This window comes from Rhinoraja longicauda, chromosome 4, assembly GCF_053455715.1.
Source record: "Rhinoraja longicauda isolate Sanriku21f chromosome 4, sRhiLon1.1, whole genome shotgun sequence".
Lineage (NCBI taxonomy): Eukaryota > Metazoa > Chordata > Chondrichthyes > Rajiformes > Arhynchobatidae > Rhinoraja > Rhinoraja longicauda.
This window is the reverse complement of record NC_135956.1, coordinates 46,504,546-46,520,862: the sequence shown is the minus strand read 5'-3', so window position 1 is coordinate 46,520,862 and position 16,317 is coordinate 46,504,546. Positions and strand designations below refer to the sequence as shown.

Below are 16,317 nucleotides of genomic sequence, written 5' to 3'. Positions count from 1 at the left end.
GAGTATTAAGTGCGGTTCTGGTCTCCGCATTGCAGGAAGGATGTGGAGACTTTGGAGAGGTGGAGAAGCAATTCACTATGGAATTGCTTGTATTAGAGAGAATGAGCTACGCGGAGGAAAAGAGAGAGAGACACAAGATGCTGGATTAACTCAGCGGGTCAAGCAGCATCTCTGGGGGGCATGGATAGGTGACATTTTGGGACGAGACCTTTCTTCAGACCCTGAGCTTGTAGCTGGAGCATTGAAGGCTGGGGGTCAAACAGAGGTGTATACAATTATATAAGAGACATAAATAAGGAGGATGGTCAAAATATTTTTTTCCCAGGGTGAAGAAGTCAAATACTAGAGGTGAGAGGGGGAAAAGAAAAAAACGTTTCTTTTCAACAACGAGTAGCGGTGCCTGAAACACATTACTGTATTAATTTAACTAATTTAAAAGTTTAAAAATGTTCCGAAACAATCCACACTGTCTGTAGGATGGAATTTGCCGCTGTAATTGTTTCCTGACTGAGTCGGAGAGGGTCGAGCAACTGAAGAAGTTAACAGTGATGTTGCAGCGTTCAGCCCCAGCACTACAATCCCAGGCACTCGCAGGTTCACAGCTCACCGCACCACTCTCCCTAACACAGGGTGTTGGATATTTGTTCCTGAGATTTGACTCAGCGGGTTCAGACCAGTGCATTGCTCAGTTACCTCAACAGCCCGGCTGATTTGGAAGCGTAAAACGTCCTTGATGCTGCGGCCCCCCTGGTTCTGGAAGTAAACGCTGACGCTGGAAGGTCCCTTCAGGTAGTAGCGCTTGTTTAACATGGGCCAGCCCTGCTCCAGCACCGGACCCCCGCTCTCCGACTCCAGGGGGAAATACGTGTCCGACGCGCAGGAGAAAACTTCCATCCCTTCTCCATCTACATGTGGTTCCTGGGGCTGGGGACTCTCGGCGTTCCTGACAATGTACTGGATTTCTGAAGGAGATAAGAAGCTCAATTCCTCCTCGCAGTCCAAGATGTTCTCATAAGCCCCGGGTCCGGAATCGAGCAGCGCGTCCGTTGCCAACCTGACGCTTTCATTGTAATTGAGGTCGAAGGCGAGCGGTGGAGACCAGGGGCTTTTAACCGCTTCCATCCGCCTCTTCATTTTGCCACCAGTCTTTTGTCCAAACCAGGTGCTTTTCAGATAATTTTGTATGTTCATCATTAACGGCTGTGACCAACTCAGCAGCAAGCCTCGTGAGTTCACATCTGCAGTAGTACGCGAGGTAAGTCACGCAATTACTTGCTATTAAGAAACTTGAGCTGCCCTTCCTCCAGGCAAGTGCTGAATCAGAACCATCACGTGTTATGAACCTGTCACATCGCATACGTCCACAGGAGCCACTAATTTAACATCTCTCGTTGTCACTCACGTTGAATGCTGTGTTCCCCTGTGCAATGGAGTCACACTTCTCACAATGTCAGCAGTGTTAATCACCAATGTTCGTTTGATGTTAAACATTCTGTCTGGTTTGAATGTTCAGAAAACACCATTGTTGACGAGGTGATGCACTGCTACAGGTACCGTCTTCCTGATCTGATGTTAATCCATCTTGGTCCCCCAGGCAGACTCAGAGGGTACTCATTTGAAGAAGAGCAGTGGGACTTCATGTCTTTATTCTCCCTGTCATTAAACCACACTGGCTTGGAATATCAGCAAAGGACAGGGTTGGGTGTAATTTGGGAGTAATTTGCCCCAAATCAGAGAACAATTCAAACAATTGCAGTTTTTTTTAAGTACAAATAATGTTTCACTCAAGTTTTGTTTCTACAAACCCTGGCCACAAATCACAGAACAAATCACATCCGTTATTTGCTGCATTACAGCTGAAACTCTTACAATTAAGCTCTTTATTGCAAAGTCACACATAGAAATCCTTAATGTTTTGACTTTCATTTGTTGATTTATTTAGAATCTGAATCCAAGTACTGAAGAACGGAACACTCATGAAATAATTTGTTTTAAAATAATTTAGAAATATTTTAGATCCACTGACCTACAGGTTCTCACTTGGGTGATTCAAATGCTAGTGTTTCCATAATCTCATTCTCAGCTGCAGAATGCAAACCATGCCAGTCTGGCATTCAACAGTCAAGCAATATTTCCTAAAGTTTATTTTTTAAACACCCTGAATGGCTGCACTGATTACAACACTTTTATTTTTGGCAAAAATTGAACTTGTGTAAATGAAAGAGGGTATAGAATGCTTCCCAAAACTAGACCAATTTTAGGTGCAGTTTGCAGAAGTTCTGACCTATTATCAAATTTCAGGAAGCTTGATGTTTGTAAAGCTAGCACTCCCTTTCATAAGTTTCAACAATGATGAAGCTTATCTTGGAGTCAAAAAGGATTCCAAAGTTACAGTGTGGGTCGCCCTCCAACAGGTTAGACTGGGCTCAACCAAGGTCCCCAACCATCTTTTCTCTACACACTCTAGTGTCCCCATAGAACCAACTGAGCTGAAGGTTTGGTTGCCATGGCTGTTCCTTCCATGGGCCAGGAGAAAGCCTGGCTTGCTTCTGGATCTGTAGGAAGTAACGGCAGATGCTGGTTTAGATAGACACAAAGTACTGGAGTACCTCAGTGGTCAGGCAGCATCTCTGGAAAAAGTAGAATTCTTCAGATTGAAAGTAGAGTTGAGAATAAACTGGAGGTGAGAAAAGGCCAAAATAAAATCAGGGCTGAAACAGATGACCTCGGGAAGGGTGGAGCCCATGATGGCCCATTGTTAGTGGAGGGAGGTGTGATAACAAGAGGGATACAAAGATGCGACCAGTGGAACTGGATCAGTTGAATGACCTTTTGATAGTTGGCTACTGTCAAAGGACAATGACAGTCATTTAAAATAATGCAAACATTTAAACTACAAACGCACTTTTTACACTGAAGGTATTATCGTAAAGTTTAAGAAACATACAGACAGGTACATGGATAGGACAGGTTGAGGGATAAGGGCCGAACACAGGCCAGTGAGTCTAGTGTAGATGGGACATGTCGGTCAGTGAGGCAAGTTGGGCCGAACGGCCTGTTTCCATGCATTTTGACTATGAACATACTTAAAAACATCCCAACATAGAAAGAATCTAAGAACAAAGTACAATAAAGAAAAAATGAATAACCACCTACCCTTTCCAGATAAGGTTAGTGAACCTATTAAAGTGGTTGGGACCAGCCAGCAGGTCAAGGGGTGAAATTAAGAGATGCACAAAGCTGCAGGCTGTCTGAGCACTGCCCCTGGACAGTGTACTGGTGGAGTATCTGTACCTGATCGCCAGCTGGACAGTGTACTTCTGGATCTGTCTGAGCACTGCCCCTGGACAGTGTACTGGTGGAGTATCTGTACCTGATCATCAGCTGCTCTCCAATTTCCATGTTGCAAAGCACAGTCGTCAGAGACAAGCTGACACGAGAAGCATGTGCATTTTCCTCTGCTTCACAACTCTTCAATCCTTCTGTCTCACATCTTCTGCTTTCATTTCTTGCCTTAGATCCAACCATCTGCCCATTAACCCCCCCCGCCCATATCCACCTATAATTACCTGCCATGCTTTGTCCTGCCTCTCATCTCTCCCAACTTTCTTCTCCCTTCCCCCCCCCCTCAGTCAGTCTGAAGAAGAGTCCTGTCTCGAAACGTCACCTATCTTTGTTCACCAGAGATGCTGCCTGACCTGCTGAGTTACTCCAGCACTTTGTGACCTTTGGTGAAGGAGATTTCTGTTTAAATCATCCTCCATATGAAACAATGGAAGTAATGGATCAAATTTCCTTGCCCACATTCTGCATGGTGTGGATATACCATAAATCAGCTTTGCATCTGCACGTGTTTTGCTGGATGTCAGTTCGCATACAGCAATTTTCGTGCTCAATGTCTAGTGTGCAAAGTTTGCACAGGTTTTGATTCATTGCAGCCACTCCTTTGCTAATCAATTAGTTACATAACTGACAGATGTGTGAACATACAGGACTGAAGTATTTACATAGCAATTTGAGCTTGCTTAAGGCCATAAACTGTATATAGTGGTTTGTTATTTGAGGTTGTGTGAATGTCACAAAGCTGGTTCAAACAGCAACCTGTCATCATTCATTTGCGCATTGAAGGCCATATATCTGACTTGATGCAAACAAATTAAGATCAGCTCAATGTTTTCTTTTCTAAAACTACTGTCCTGCTGCTAATTACCTCTAGTCAGAGAGTCAAGAGTGTTTAATTGCCATGTGCAATGGGAATGGAACAATGACAACCTTACTCCAGCTTTACAGACACATAAGAATTTCAAAAATGGTCTAAGTATACAGAAATACTAATACTTGATTATCCTTCAATAGATCCTTCAGTATCATCATGGGCTACTGCCGTAATGTTCTCCTGAATCAGTAAAGCCTCCCTATACCCTAACTATATCTCTCTGGTAGCACCTGTACCGTAGAACTGTACAGTTCTAGACTGGACTTCATCTGGACTTCATCCGCCTTTCTTATCAGGCCTCTAGCATGAAAATCAATGCAATTTAATTCAATTGACTTTCCTCGCTCCCTGCTGTACTCCTGCACATCCTGTCTATTGAAGCTGTTGCCACTGATGTCTGTACAAACTTCCAACCTCCCACCTGCCACACTGCAGCATTGGATCCCGTCACCCTGCCAATCTAGTTTCAACCTTCCCGAGTAACACTTGTGAATCTGCCTGTCAGGATATTGGTCCCCCTTCAGTTCAAGTGCAACTCATCCCTCTTGTACAGCTCATCTCTGCCAATAGTCCAAAAATATGAATCCCCACCTCTGCACCAACTCATCAGCCACACATTCACCTGTTGCACTTCTGCTCGTTTGCCCTCAAGATCTTTAGTTGCAAGTTAAATCTGTGATTTTTTCAATAAACCAGCATCTCTTAAAACTATCTTCCTTGCTTTGAATTCTTTCCAAATCTTAATTCCAAACCAGCTCTGTATTCCTTCCAGCCCTACAATACTCCAAGGTTTGTGCATTCCTTCAACTTGGCTCTCCTGCACAAACACAATTGTAATTATTCAGCCTACTTTCACGTGTTCAAGCTCCTCACCCAGTTAGTTGTTCCCTAGTTGATCCAACAATGATGACCTGTATTTTTATATCCTACCTCCAGTACAGTAAAGTGCCACAGGTGGGTGCCCGGAATTCAGGACCATGCTACATAAGATAATGCTGCATTTTTAAGATGTTTGAGGCTTATTGAGCAGAATTTGGTGTTTATCTCTTTATCACCTAACACACGATACTGAAAATGTTTATCAGCTCACGCTTGGTTTATTCTTAGAGCCGAATCCCAAACAGTCAAGTCGACAAAAGGCTACAAGAACATCTCCTCCCATCGCATCCCTTCAAGATAAGAGGACCTCAAAACCAAATGGATGACTAAGAGGACTACCAAAATAGCATATCCAGGTTCAGTTTCTAATCTCAGAGTTATTCTGTGCAGTGGGGAGGAAACTAAAAACAGTTGACAAGTTAAAAACAGTTGGCAAGTTAACTACATAGTTTCTGGGTGTGGCAGAGGGAAGGCTGGAAAAGGAATGGAGATGGCCATAGTGAGGAGTAAAGGAGACAGAAAGAATCCAGGTAGGCAGGAGCCTCCTCCACTGCATTAAATGAGAGGAGTCCAGTTGTGTTATACTCTGAAGGTCGATAGGATTCCTATTTCCGTCCACTACAGAGGCCCACGTTTAAGGAATGGCCCTGGGATGCTCAGTACAGGCAGTTTTCTGAAATGAAACCCCATTAATTAGGTGTCATTTGTTTTATTTAAAATTGTCTGTACAATTAACTTAATGATACTGATTCCACCCCATGCCTGACAAGTAATGCCCAAGGACAGAAACTAATGGATCCTTGGGTGTCCTACATCTTCACTGCCCACATCAGCCAGTCGAGCTCTGAACTGTGATCAGTGACTTGAAATTCATTCGCGTGGGACAATGGGATAAAAGAATTAAGACTTTATTTACAAGCATAAAAGTACAACTATATTCAGAATAAACAAGTTAAAAAAATTCCCCGATTTTGTCTGCGAATTACATTATGTGCACATTTCAACAATTCAGTAACTACAAAATCAAACCTTCATTTTGTATTAATCAGAGCGAGATGAAAGAACACACAATACAGGAATAAAAATGTCAATAGACTATATTGTACCTCAAATAATTAAATAACATGAAAATTAAAATAACTGCAGATGCTGTAAATCTGACATGAAATGGTTAACTTTGTTTTTCTCGAACACATTCTGCCTAACCTGCTCCATCTTCCACGATTACTGATCTTTTATTAATAAGCAATGGAACTGCTCTATGTTGCACTGTCTGTGAGGGAGTTGGTTGAATATCTCAGACGAGCCCGCGTTGCCAGCTTTTGCCTTAGCTCTCGTATGCCTGTCATTAGTTCACACTCCTTTCTTTCCCGATCCATTCTTCCTCTGTCTAAAGACACTGCAGTAAAAGAAAAAGAAACACTGCAATCAGAAAGGGCTATATTATGTTCATTGGTCAGCAATTAACAAAGGGCCTTCATTGCACTGGTAACAGATGGTTACATCCATTTAACTGTATTTTAGGAATATTTCTGGGGCAGGATAGGATGGAGAGAGTAATCCATAAGGCTGAGATCTTATGGAGAAAGCCATATTGCCAGTCCCTAGGTTATTCAATAAAACAATGAAGTTTGCTGACTATTTTTAAGTTTTGCAATTTAAATGTTGTTAATTTGTTCCAGTTAGATAAAGGAAGAACAGAAATACCCTTGGTCCTACATTATACCAGTCACAAGTTTCAAAAGTACTACAAGGTATTTTTGAACATCATAATGTGAAAAACAGCTTTTCCTGACGATGCTTGAATGTACATGAACATGGATTTTATAATATATTAAAATTAACATCAATCATACCAGAAAATTGCAAAATGTAATATATTAAAATGTAATTTAGGAAAAGGACACATTTGTAGTGAAACGGCAACAGACACAAAAAGGCAACTAAATGATGCAAAAGAACTGGTAAAACAGTCTGAAATAGTCTGTCATCTGTCTCATGTTGAGTGAATATGTTGTACAAGGGATGGAGTCTGTTTTACAATCAAGTGGCTTTCAGTTTGATGACAATGAACATAGCAAAGCTAGCTCATACAATTTGTACATTCTACAAGTTTGTAATGTGGGGATATTTGATCAAATGCATATTAATTCCTTCCTCACACTTCATTATATTTTACATGAGATGGAATATTTGGAACTAAACAGTGAATTTTCACATTAGTAACAATCCATAAAATGTTTACACCTTTGCTTTTGTCAGGGCACAAATTCACTTGCTTGTGTTTGTGCAATGCATTCATTAGTGGCCACTGTTCTCACTGTGGGACATTCAGTATGAGTGTTTACGTCTCTGCCCAGAAGGACTAACGGGAAAGCTCTCCTTGTGTGTATTGACTTAAGACATCAATATCTATTTGATTAAACTTGTATTGTATAACAATGGTTACTCCTAATTAAGAAACCAACAGAAATCAACATTGTAAAAGAGATGACAGAGTCACTGGAAGCAAGAAGGTGCTTCGAGGTACAAACACACTTGTAACAAACTTCCAGTTCACACACAAATGCATCATTTTGGAAAGGAATAGAGGCTAAAATCCAAACTGAACAAAATACACGGCAGTACAGTGGTTTGGTAAAATATATATAGTTGTGAACAGGTTGACACCAACTTCCATCAAATGCTTACATTGAACGGATGAGTCAAATGTCATGTCATTCAAACAAAGACTGGTTGGATTTTGGACCCCACTCCCCGGTAAAAGATCCCTTTCTTGCTTCATTGGACATTGGGTTCTTGAGTCATAAAGCCTCACTGGAAAAGAGAAAAAGAATGGCAAATCATTGTAAATGTTTTCAATGTACAAATGTTCTAAAAGTAAGTTAATATTGTGGTGGTACCTGGTGATTAGGCCACTCCCTGGATCATCCCCCTCGGCACGGGTTGGACAGGGCTGGGGAAGGGACTAGCACTACGGGGTTTGCCTGAAGGGGCTAGAGGGATAACTCGTGCTTGAGATTGAAGAGTGTGTGGATGTTCTGTTGCTGGATTAAATTACTGTTAATACTTACCTGGCGTCTTCCCTGATTCCTACCGCGTCCAGACCCACTACACTGGTGACCCTCGACATTTCCTCGCAAGTCACGATGGACCCGAACGTTCCTCAACACGCACTACCCGGTCAACTGCCCCTGGACCCTGCCGGACCACACCCCTTGAACCCTGCTGACCGCGCCGTGGCTTCGAAGCTGCCTCCCCTTTGGACCGACGACCCTGATTTCTGGTTTGACCAGGTCGAGGCGCAGTTTGCACTGCGGTGATTGACCGCCGACGCAACCAAGTACTTTTACGTTATCAGTGCCCTCGACCAGGCCACTCACAACGGGTCAGACCTTTTCTCCGCGCCCCCCCCGGCGGGTAATAAGTATGAGGGCCTCAAGGCCTTTCTCCTAAGGAAGTTCAGCCTCAGCGAGGCCGAGCGGGCGACCCAGATCCGACGGATGACTGGTCTGGGTGATCGCCGTCTGTCGGTACTGCTGGGCGATATGCTGGCCCTTATGGGCGACCACGAGCCCTGCTTTTTATTTAAGCACGCTTACCTGCAGCAGCTGCCGTCAAATCTCTGCCAGCAGCTCACCAACGACCTGTTTACCGACATGCAGGCGGTGGGCGAGTGCGCCGATGAACTCTGGATGGCCCGTCAGCTGGCCCTGGACGCGCTCGATGTTCCTCCGATGACCCGCAGGTCGGTGCCTCGATCGACCGCGTCTCCACCGCTCCTCGACGTCCTCCACTGCACACCCGACTGCCAGCGCGTCTTTGCCGCGCAGCCTGCCATCCGTTCCTCCGCATGCCACCAGAGGTCGCTGGTGGTCGGATCAGCCCGCACAGCCGCCCGTTTCAGGACTTTAACGCGCACCTGGCTGGGGCCACGGTGTTTTCCAAGGTCGATCTGGTGCGTGGCTACAATCAAATTCCCGTCCACCTGGACGACGTGCCCAAGACGGCCATCGTGACGCCATTTGGCCTTTTCGAATTCCTCCGTATGCCATTCGGACTTAAGAACGCGGCGCAAGCCTTTCAGCGACTTATGGACTGTGTGTGCCGTGGCCTGGACTTTGTTCACGTTTACCTCAATGACATTTTGGTGGCAAGCCACTCGAGATAGGAGCATGCTACCCATCTCCGCCAGCAATGCCAGCGCCTCAGCGATCATGGGCCGGCCATCAACATAGCCAAATGCCGTTTCGGGGTGACGTCCATTAATTTCCTGGGCCACCACGTGACTTCGCACGGGGCGCTGCCGCTCCCGGACAAGGTGGACGTGGTGCGCCAGTTTCCACGCCCAACCACCGTGAAGGGCCTCCAGGAGTTCGTTGGGATGGTGGTCTTTTACCTCCGATTTGCGCCGTCTGCGGCCCGGATCATGCGCCCACTGTTCCACCTCATGGAGGGCAAGCGCAAGGAGGTCGAATGGACTGACGATGCGGTGGCGCCGTTCCAACACGCCATGGAAGCCCTGGCTGCGGCCACGATGCTCGTGCACCCACGGGTGGATGCACCAACCAGCCTGACGGTCAACGCTTCGGATGTGGCGGTTGGGGCGGTGCTAGAACAGCAGATTGATGAGTGTTGGAAGCCTCTTGCTTTCTTCAGCACGCACCTCAGCGGCGCACAGCGGAACTACAGTGCCTTTGGCAGCGAGCTCCTTGCCCTTTACCTCGCAGTCCGCCACTTCCGTTATTTCCTCGAGGGGCGGACCTTCTCCGCGTACACTGACCACAAGCCCCTCACCTTTGCGTTCGCCAAGGTGTCCGACCCGTGGTCAGCTCGCCAGCAGCGGCAGTTGGCTTTCGTCTCGGAGTACACTACCTCCATCCGTTTCATCGGGGGCAAAGACAACAGAGTGGCCGACGCCTTGTCTCGACCCACGGTCCACGCCATCCTGCAAGTGGCCGATGGCGTCGACTACTCAGCCCTGGCGGCGGCCCAGCTGACGGACAATGAGATGTCCGCCTATCGTACCGCCATTTCGGGCCTGCGGTTGGAGGATGTTCCCTGTGGCACTGGGGGCGCAACGCTGCTGTGCGATGTATCTACTGGGCAGCCGCGGCCCATCGTTCCCGTTGCCTGGCGGCGCAGAGTGTTCGAGGTGCTCCATGGGCTGGCCCACCCTTCCATTTGGGCGACAACGGCCCTCGTGGCTTCCCATTTCGTGTGGCACGGGTTGCGTAAACAGGTTGGGCATTGGGCCCGCACCTGCATCCCGTGCCAAACTGTCCGTTTCGTGCCTCCTGTTCCTGGGGGGGGGGGGGGGGGGGAGGGTCCTGTGACGGTACCCGGGGATTAGGCCACTCCCTGGATCATCCCCCTCGGCACGGGTTGGACAGGGCTGGGGAAGGGACTAGCACTACGTGGTTTGCCTGAAGGGGCTAGAGAGATACTCCTGCTTGAGACTGAAGAGAGTGTGGATGTTCTGTTGCTGGATTAAATTACTGTTAATACTTACCTGGCATCTTGCCTGATTCCTACTGCATCCAGACCCACTACAATATCATAATTGAAGCATGAGCATTATTCAGTAACTAACTCAGTAATTAACCAGGAATCGGGCAGCACTGTACAGCGCCAGAAACCCAGGTTCAAACCTGACTACGGGTGCTGTTTGTACGGAGTTTGTACGTTCTCCCCGTGACTGCATTGGTTTTCTCCGGCTGCCTCCCACACTCCAAGGATGTCCAGGTTTGTATGCTAATTAGCTTCGGTGAAAATTGTAAATTGTCCCTAGTGTGTACGATAGTATTTGTATACAGAGAACGCTGGTCGGTGTGGACTAGGTGGGCCGCAGTGTCTGGTTCTGCGCTGTATCTTTAAGCTAAACTAACTATAGGGTGCCAGAAATCAGTAACATTGAGAAATGGTTTGGGCGTTTACCAGATGGATCGGTGGGATTTGTGTACACGTGATCGTCGGGTTCCGTGTCTTCATTCGCTCCGTCTGGCAACAGCTGCCGCCTCCAAGAAGCAGCATCACCTTCACCTTGCTGCCATGCTTCTGGCTCAGCAGGTCTTGCAGCAACCTTGGCGCACTGTGTAAAGAAACAACATTTAAATGGGCTTTCAGAGCTAGAGTGAAATTAAACTGAGCATTCACACTCTCCCTGCTATGACAATTCACTCCTCAAATCAAAGCAACTGTCTCCCTGAATAGTTTCAGAACTCACTACGCAGAAATAACACAACTTCTCCCCTAAGTTGAAGAATTTGTGTACAGGCATTCCCCGACTTATACAAAGGTTACGTTCCACAAACCCTTACGTAAGTCAGATTTTACCCAAGTCGTAATTACCATCCCCATCCCCTGCCCAAAATAAGCCACTGAGGGTAAAACTGTTTCAATGGCGTCTGAGGCACTTTCTGTGGGGCATGGTCTGTGGGGTAAGTACTACTGCCATTGCTGGCTTGTTTCCGATGTAAACTTGAGTGATCATACAATATTGTAGAAATTACAAACTGTCTTAATTGAACTAGGGACCGAGTACAGAATTATTTATGTAATCGCATATTGTGCAAGTCAGGGAGTGTCTGTACTTTTCTTTCCTAGAATATATACTGATATAGCTTGGAAATACCAAGTATTAAAGAATAAACCAAAAGAAGAAATCTTTACTCATTTCACACCTGCTTTACAAATGCAGTTGGAAAATCTAGGCTGCCTTCTGTCAACTCAATCTAGAATCCTAAAATATTTAATCACCTGAAGTTGAGCAACATACTCGTGTTGCCTTTGAGAAGAAAGTTTTTCTCATTCTTAGTTTGTAGAGTAGAGGTAAAAATAAATAATAGCACTGGTGAATAGGAGACCATTTTACAAATTTCTTCCACGTTTGCAGTTGAGATTACCTGCTGGTCTTTAAATTCCTTCATCATATCAAACAGCATGGCTTCTTTTTCCTTATTCTTCCTGGCAAGGCATTCCAATTCTGCTTGGGATTTCTGCTGGTTCAAACTATAGTCCCTTTGCTTGCACAGCATCTGTGCCTGCCAATCCTTGTTGTTAGAGAGCTGATCAGTTCCGGCCAGCTCCTCTACAATGTTCTGATCAAGAAAGTAACAAGTTCAATCAATGTTCACATTTTCTACGAGTCTCACATATCAGTGCAGACCTTCAAAATATTTAGAGTTTCTGTGGATTAAAACACTGTAGGGAAAGCACTATTCTCCCACTAATTCTGATGGCTACTGCAGCAATTCCATGTTTGATAGTCCCTAATCCACTGTTATCCAAATTAAAACTAATAACCCAATAAACTAATAACCCAATAACAGTATAGTCCAAACATTGAAACCTGGATAAGGTGCAATATTAAGAACAGCTTCCATCCCCCCCCCCCCTCCCAAACAACAAATCTGATAATGGTAGTCCAGATATTAAAAAAGTAATCAGCTTCTGATGTACAGAAAATTCATATTGACTTCGTTCTTTGTATCTTTGTAATGATAAATTAGAGAAGAGTTCATTCGATCATTTAATTGCATTTTGTGTCTATCTTCGATGTAAACCTGCATCTGCAGTCCCTTCCTACACATTTAATTGCCTGACTGGTCCCAGCATGAACATTTCCCCAGTGAATGTGGCTAACTGTGCTGGAATTCAGAGCATAAGTCATGCCTGTACAATGAGAGTGCTTTTAAAAGTTTCACCAACCAGCTTGATTGCTTATTTTGGAAAGAAAATATCGTTTGAAATTTAACTATGTGTTGCCTGTTATACTCAATTCTATTAGTACAATAAAATGCATATAACAATAAATATTATTTTGTATCTACACTGGTTTAACATGCAAAGTATTGCAATGATATTGAAAAAAGAAGTTGCATATTGTGGCAGCACCCTTTTCGTGAAGGATGTTTATACTCCTGAGAATGCACAAAGATGATCATGGGCAGTATGCACCTCTTTGTGAAGAGGGCATTTGCCCTGAATATCTATCTATCTATCTATCTATCTATATATTATATATATTATATCACTAAAACTCTCACCTTGTTTGTTCCGTTCCCCTGATTGTTTGTTCACGATGGCACCACAATTTTAGGCCCACCCTACTCACCATTCCCCACGGACAATAAATAAACTTTTGTTACTTTTTAAAACCAATTTACTTCATAAACTTTCAAACGTCCCCCCCCTCCCCCACCGGGAGGAACAGCGAGAGGACCAGCCCGTCCCGGCATGCCCCGCGCCTGATCTTCCTCCCGTGGTGCAGTGCAGCGGCAGAGGGTCCAACAGGGTCAAACAAGATGGCCGGCACCGCCGTTCGCTGCAGGACAGGTTTCGGTTCCACTGCTCGCCCTGGTCGACGCGATGGACGCCCCAGGCCGATGTGAGTGGCTCCCTCTACCCTCCCCTGTCCCCCCTTGCCAGCCCACACCCCCGGGGGACACTCCCCGCCTACCAACGGCTCCATGGATCGGTAGGGTTGCTGGGCCCGTAGGAGAGGTTTGCACCCAACGGGTGTTGCCCCACCTGCAGGACCACCCACAGGAGACATTTGCACCCAATGGGTGCACACCCATCTAGTGAATAATAAAGCTGGAGGGAGATCCTGAACTATAGCTATCAAACTTTGGAAGGAACTGAAACACAACCACATCCCACAGTCTCATCACCCAATAATTGTTCTTCACCTTATATTCCTCAACATCTGGACATTGGTCCATTTCCAACTGGTTCTTGAACTCTTGATCTTCAATATCAGCTTTGATCCAGTTAATGCCCAGCTGTCTTTTCACATTCCGTGTCACAGCTTCTTGCTTCTTGGCAAGTTGCTACAATGTGGTATAACATGGAGTTAAACGTTATTCAAATGCAAGTGTCTTTTAATTATTCATAAATCTGTATTATCTATTACATTTCAACTTGATTATTTAAACATAACCATTCAGTAAAGGTCGGGAGAGCAGCAGCAGCAAGGAAGACCTTTGGCTGAAAGTAAGTAAGTGTGAATTGCAGATAAATGTCCGTTTAAAAAAGAGCACCAAAGGGACACTAGCAGTCATTCAGTGAAGCACATACCTCCCAGCTAGTCAGAGGAAGGCAGGATAGTGCGGGGATTGGCTGATCAATTAAATTAGAAGTCTGGTAAATTGGTCAATTAGTCAATTTAGTGACTGATATAATAAACAAGGCTTGCACAAGGGGTGTGGCCCTGTTGAGGGAAGTGCCCTGTGAGAAAAGTGCCCCGTGAGAAGAGTGCGAGTCTTTGGCTGCGAGTCTGAAAGGACTCCTTTGGCAGGAGGCTGAGGTGAGGAGGATACGCTTGTTTTTAAGCCTGATTTGTTTTTTGACACTAAAGTAATGGCGGACAAGTTGGTGCAGTGTGTTTCCTGCAGGATGTGGGAAGGTAGGGACTCAGCTGGAGCTTCTGGGAGCTTCACCTGCAAGAACTGTTTCCAGGTGCAGCTCCTGAATGGATGTGTGGTGGAGTTGGAGAAGCAGCTGGATGAACTCAGGGCAATCCAGGAATGCGAGAGTTTCCTGGACAGGACCTACTGTGAGGCTGTCACGCCAAGTGTCCAGGTCGAGCGAAGGTGGGAGATTGTTTCGGGGGGAGTGAACGTAGACTCCAGGAGACCCTGGTGGCTGTGCCTATTGCAAACAGGTACACCCTCTTGGGAGCTGTCGGGGCAGAAGACGCTTCCAGTCCGAGCGGCGGACAGGTTGGCGGCTCTAATCCAGGCAAGGAGACTCGACTGGGGAGACCGAAGTTGGGAAGAACCATAGTAGTGGGTGACTCCATTGTCCGAGGTACGGACAGTAGATTCTGTGGCGGCAGGCAGGACTTGAGGATAGTCTGTTGCCTCCCTGGTGCCAGGGTTCAAGACATCACGGACCGGCTTCAGAACATCCCAGCGAGGGAAGGCGATCAACCGGAAGTAGTTGTGCACGTGGGCACGAACGACGTCGGGAGGAAGAGGAAGGAGATACTGCAACGTGAGTTTAGAGAGTTAGGAAGAAGACTGAGAAGTAGGACGTCGAGAGTGGTTATCTCTGGACTGCTACCTGAACCTCGTGCTGGTGAGGGCAGGAACAGAGAGATCGGGGATATGAATGTATGGCTGAGGGGCTGGTGCAGGGAGCAGGGATTCAGATTAGACCACTGGGATCTCTTCTGGGGTAGGGGTGACCTGTACAAAAGGGACGGGTTACACCTTAACAGCAGGGGGACCAACATTCTGGCAGGCAGGTTTGCTAGTGCTACACGTGTGGGTTTAAACTAAGTAGTGGGGGGTAGGGGTTGACAAATTGGGAATATGAAGATGGAGTTAAAGGGGAAGCGAATACAGGAGAAATTGCATAGGACTCTCGAATAAATGGCAAGGAAAGTTCTAGATGGGATAAGAGAGTAAGGTCAGGGCCAATGGTGACCGGTGTGAGAGGGGAGATGAATACCGGTTAAAGTGTTGTATTTAAATGCGCGAAGTATAAAAAATAAAGTGGATAAGCTTGAGGCTCAGTTAGACATTGGAAAGTATCATCATATCATATCATATATATACAGCCGGAAACAGGCCTTTTCGGCCCACCAAGTCCGTGCCGCCCAGCGATCCCCATACACTAACACTATCCTACACCCACTAGGGACAATTTTTACATTTACCCAACCAATTAACCTACATACCTGTACGTCTTTGGAGTGTGGGAGGAAACCGAAGATCTCGGAGAAAACCCACGCAGGTCACGGGGAGAACGTACAAACTCCTTACAGTGCAGCACCCGTAGTCAGGATCGAACCTGAGTCTCCGGCGCTGCATTCGCTGTAAAGCAGCAACTCTACCGCTGCGCTACCGTGCCGCCCTATGATGTTGTGGGAATTACAGAGACATGGCTACAAGAGGACTAGGGCTGGGAACTGAATATTCAGGGGTACACAACGTATAGAAAAGACAGACAGGTGGGCAGAGGGGGTGGGGTCGCTCTGTTGGTAAGGAATGATATTCACTCCCTTGCAAGGGGTGACATAGAATCAGAAGATGTAGAATCAGTATGGATAGAAATGAGGAATTGTAAGGGTAAAAAGACCCTAATGGGAGTTATCTACAGGCCCCCAAACAGTAGCCTCGACATAGGGTGCAAGTTGAATCAAGAGCTAAAATTGGCATGCCGCAAATGTAATGCTACGGTGGTTATGGGAGATTTCAACATGCAGGTAGACT

At 46.0% G+C, this 16,317-nt stretch overlaps 1 protein-coding gene across 1 annotated transcript in view; it reads right to left on the bottom strand.

The window, feature by feature from the left end:
* Nucleotides 1–6,030: 6,030 nt before the first annotated feature.
* tbc1d31 (TBC1 domain family, member 31) overlaps nt 6,031–16,317 on the bottom strand; it is a 34,659-nt gene continuing 24,372 nt past the window's right edge. Inside the window, exons 18-22 of the mRNA XM_078397671.1 lie at nt 13,789–13,929; nt 12,001–12,195; nt 11,033–11,186; nt 7,787–7,912; nt 6,031–6,494 (exon numbers count right to left, since the gene is read on the bottom strand). Of these exons, the coding sequence (XP_078253797.1) occupies nt 6,355–6,494; nt 7,787–7,912; nt 11,033–11,186; nt 12,001–12,195; nt 13,789–13,929 (756 nt within the window). The 3' untranslated portion in view covers nt 6,031–6,354. The remainder of the gene's footprint in view (nt 6,495–7,786; nt 7,913–11,032; nt 11,187–12,000; nt 12,196–13,788; nt 13,930–16,317) is intronic.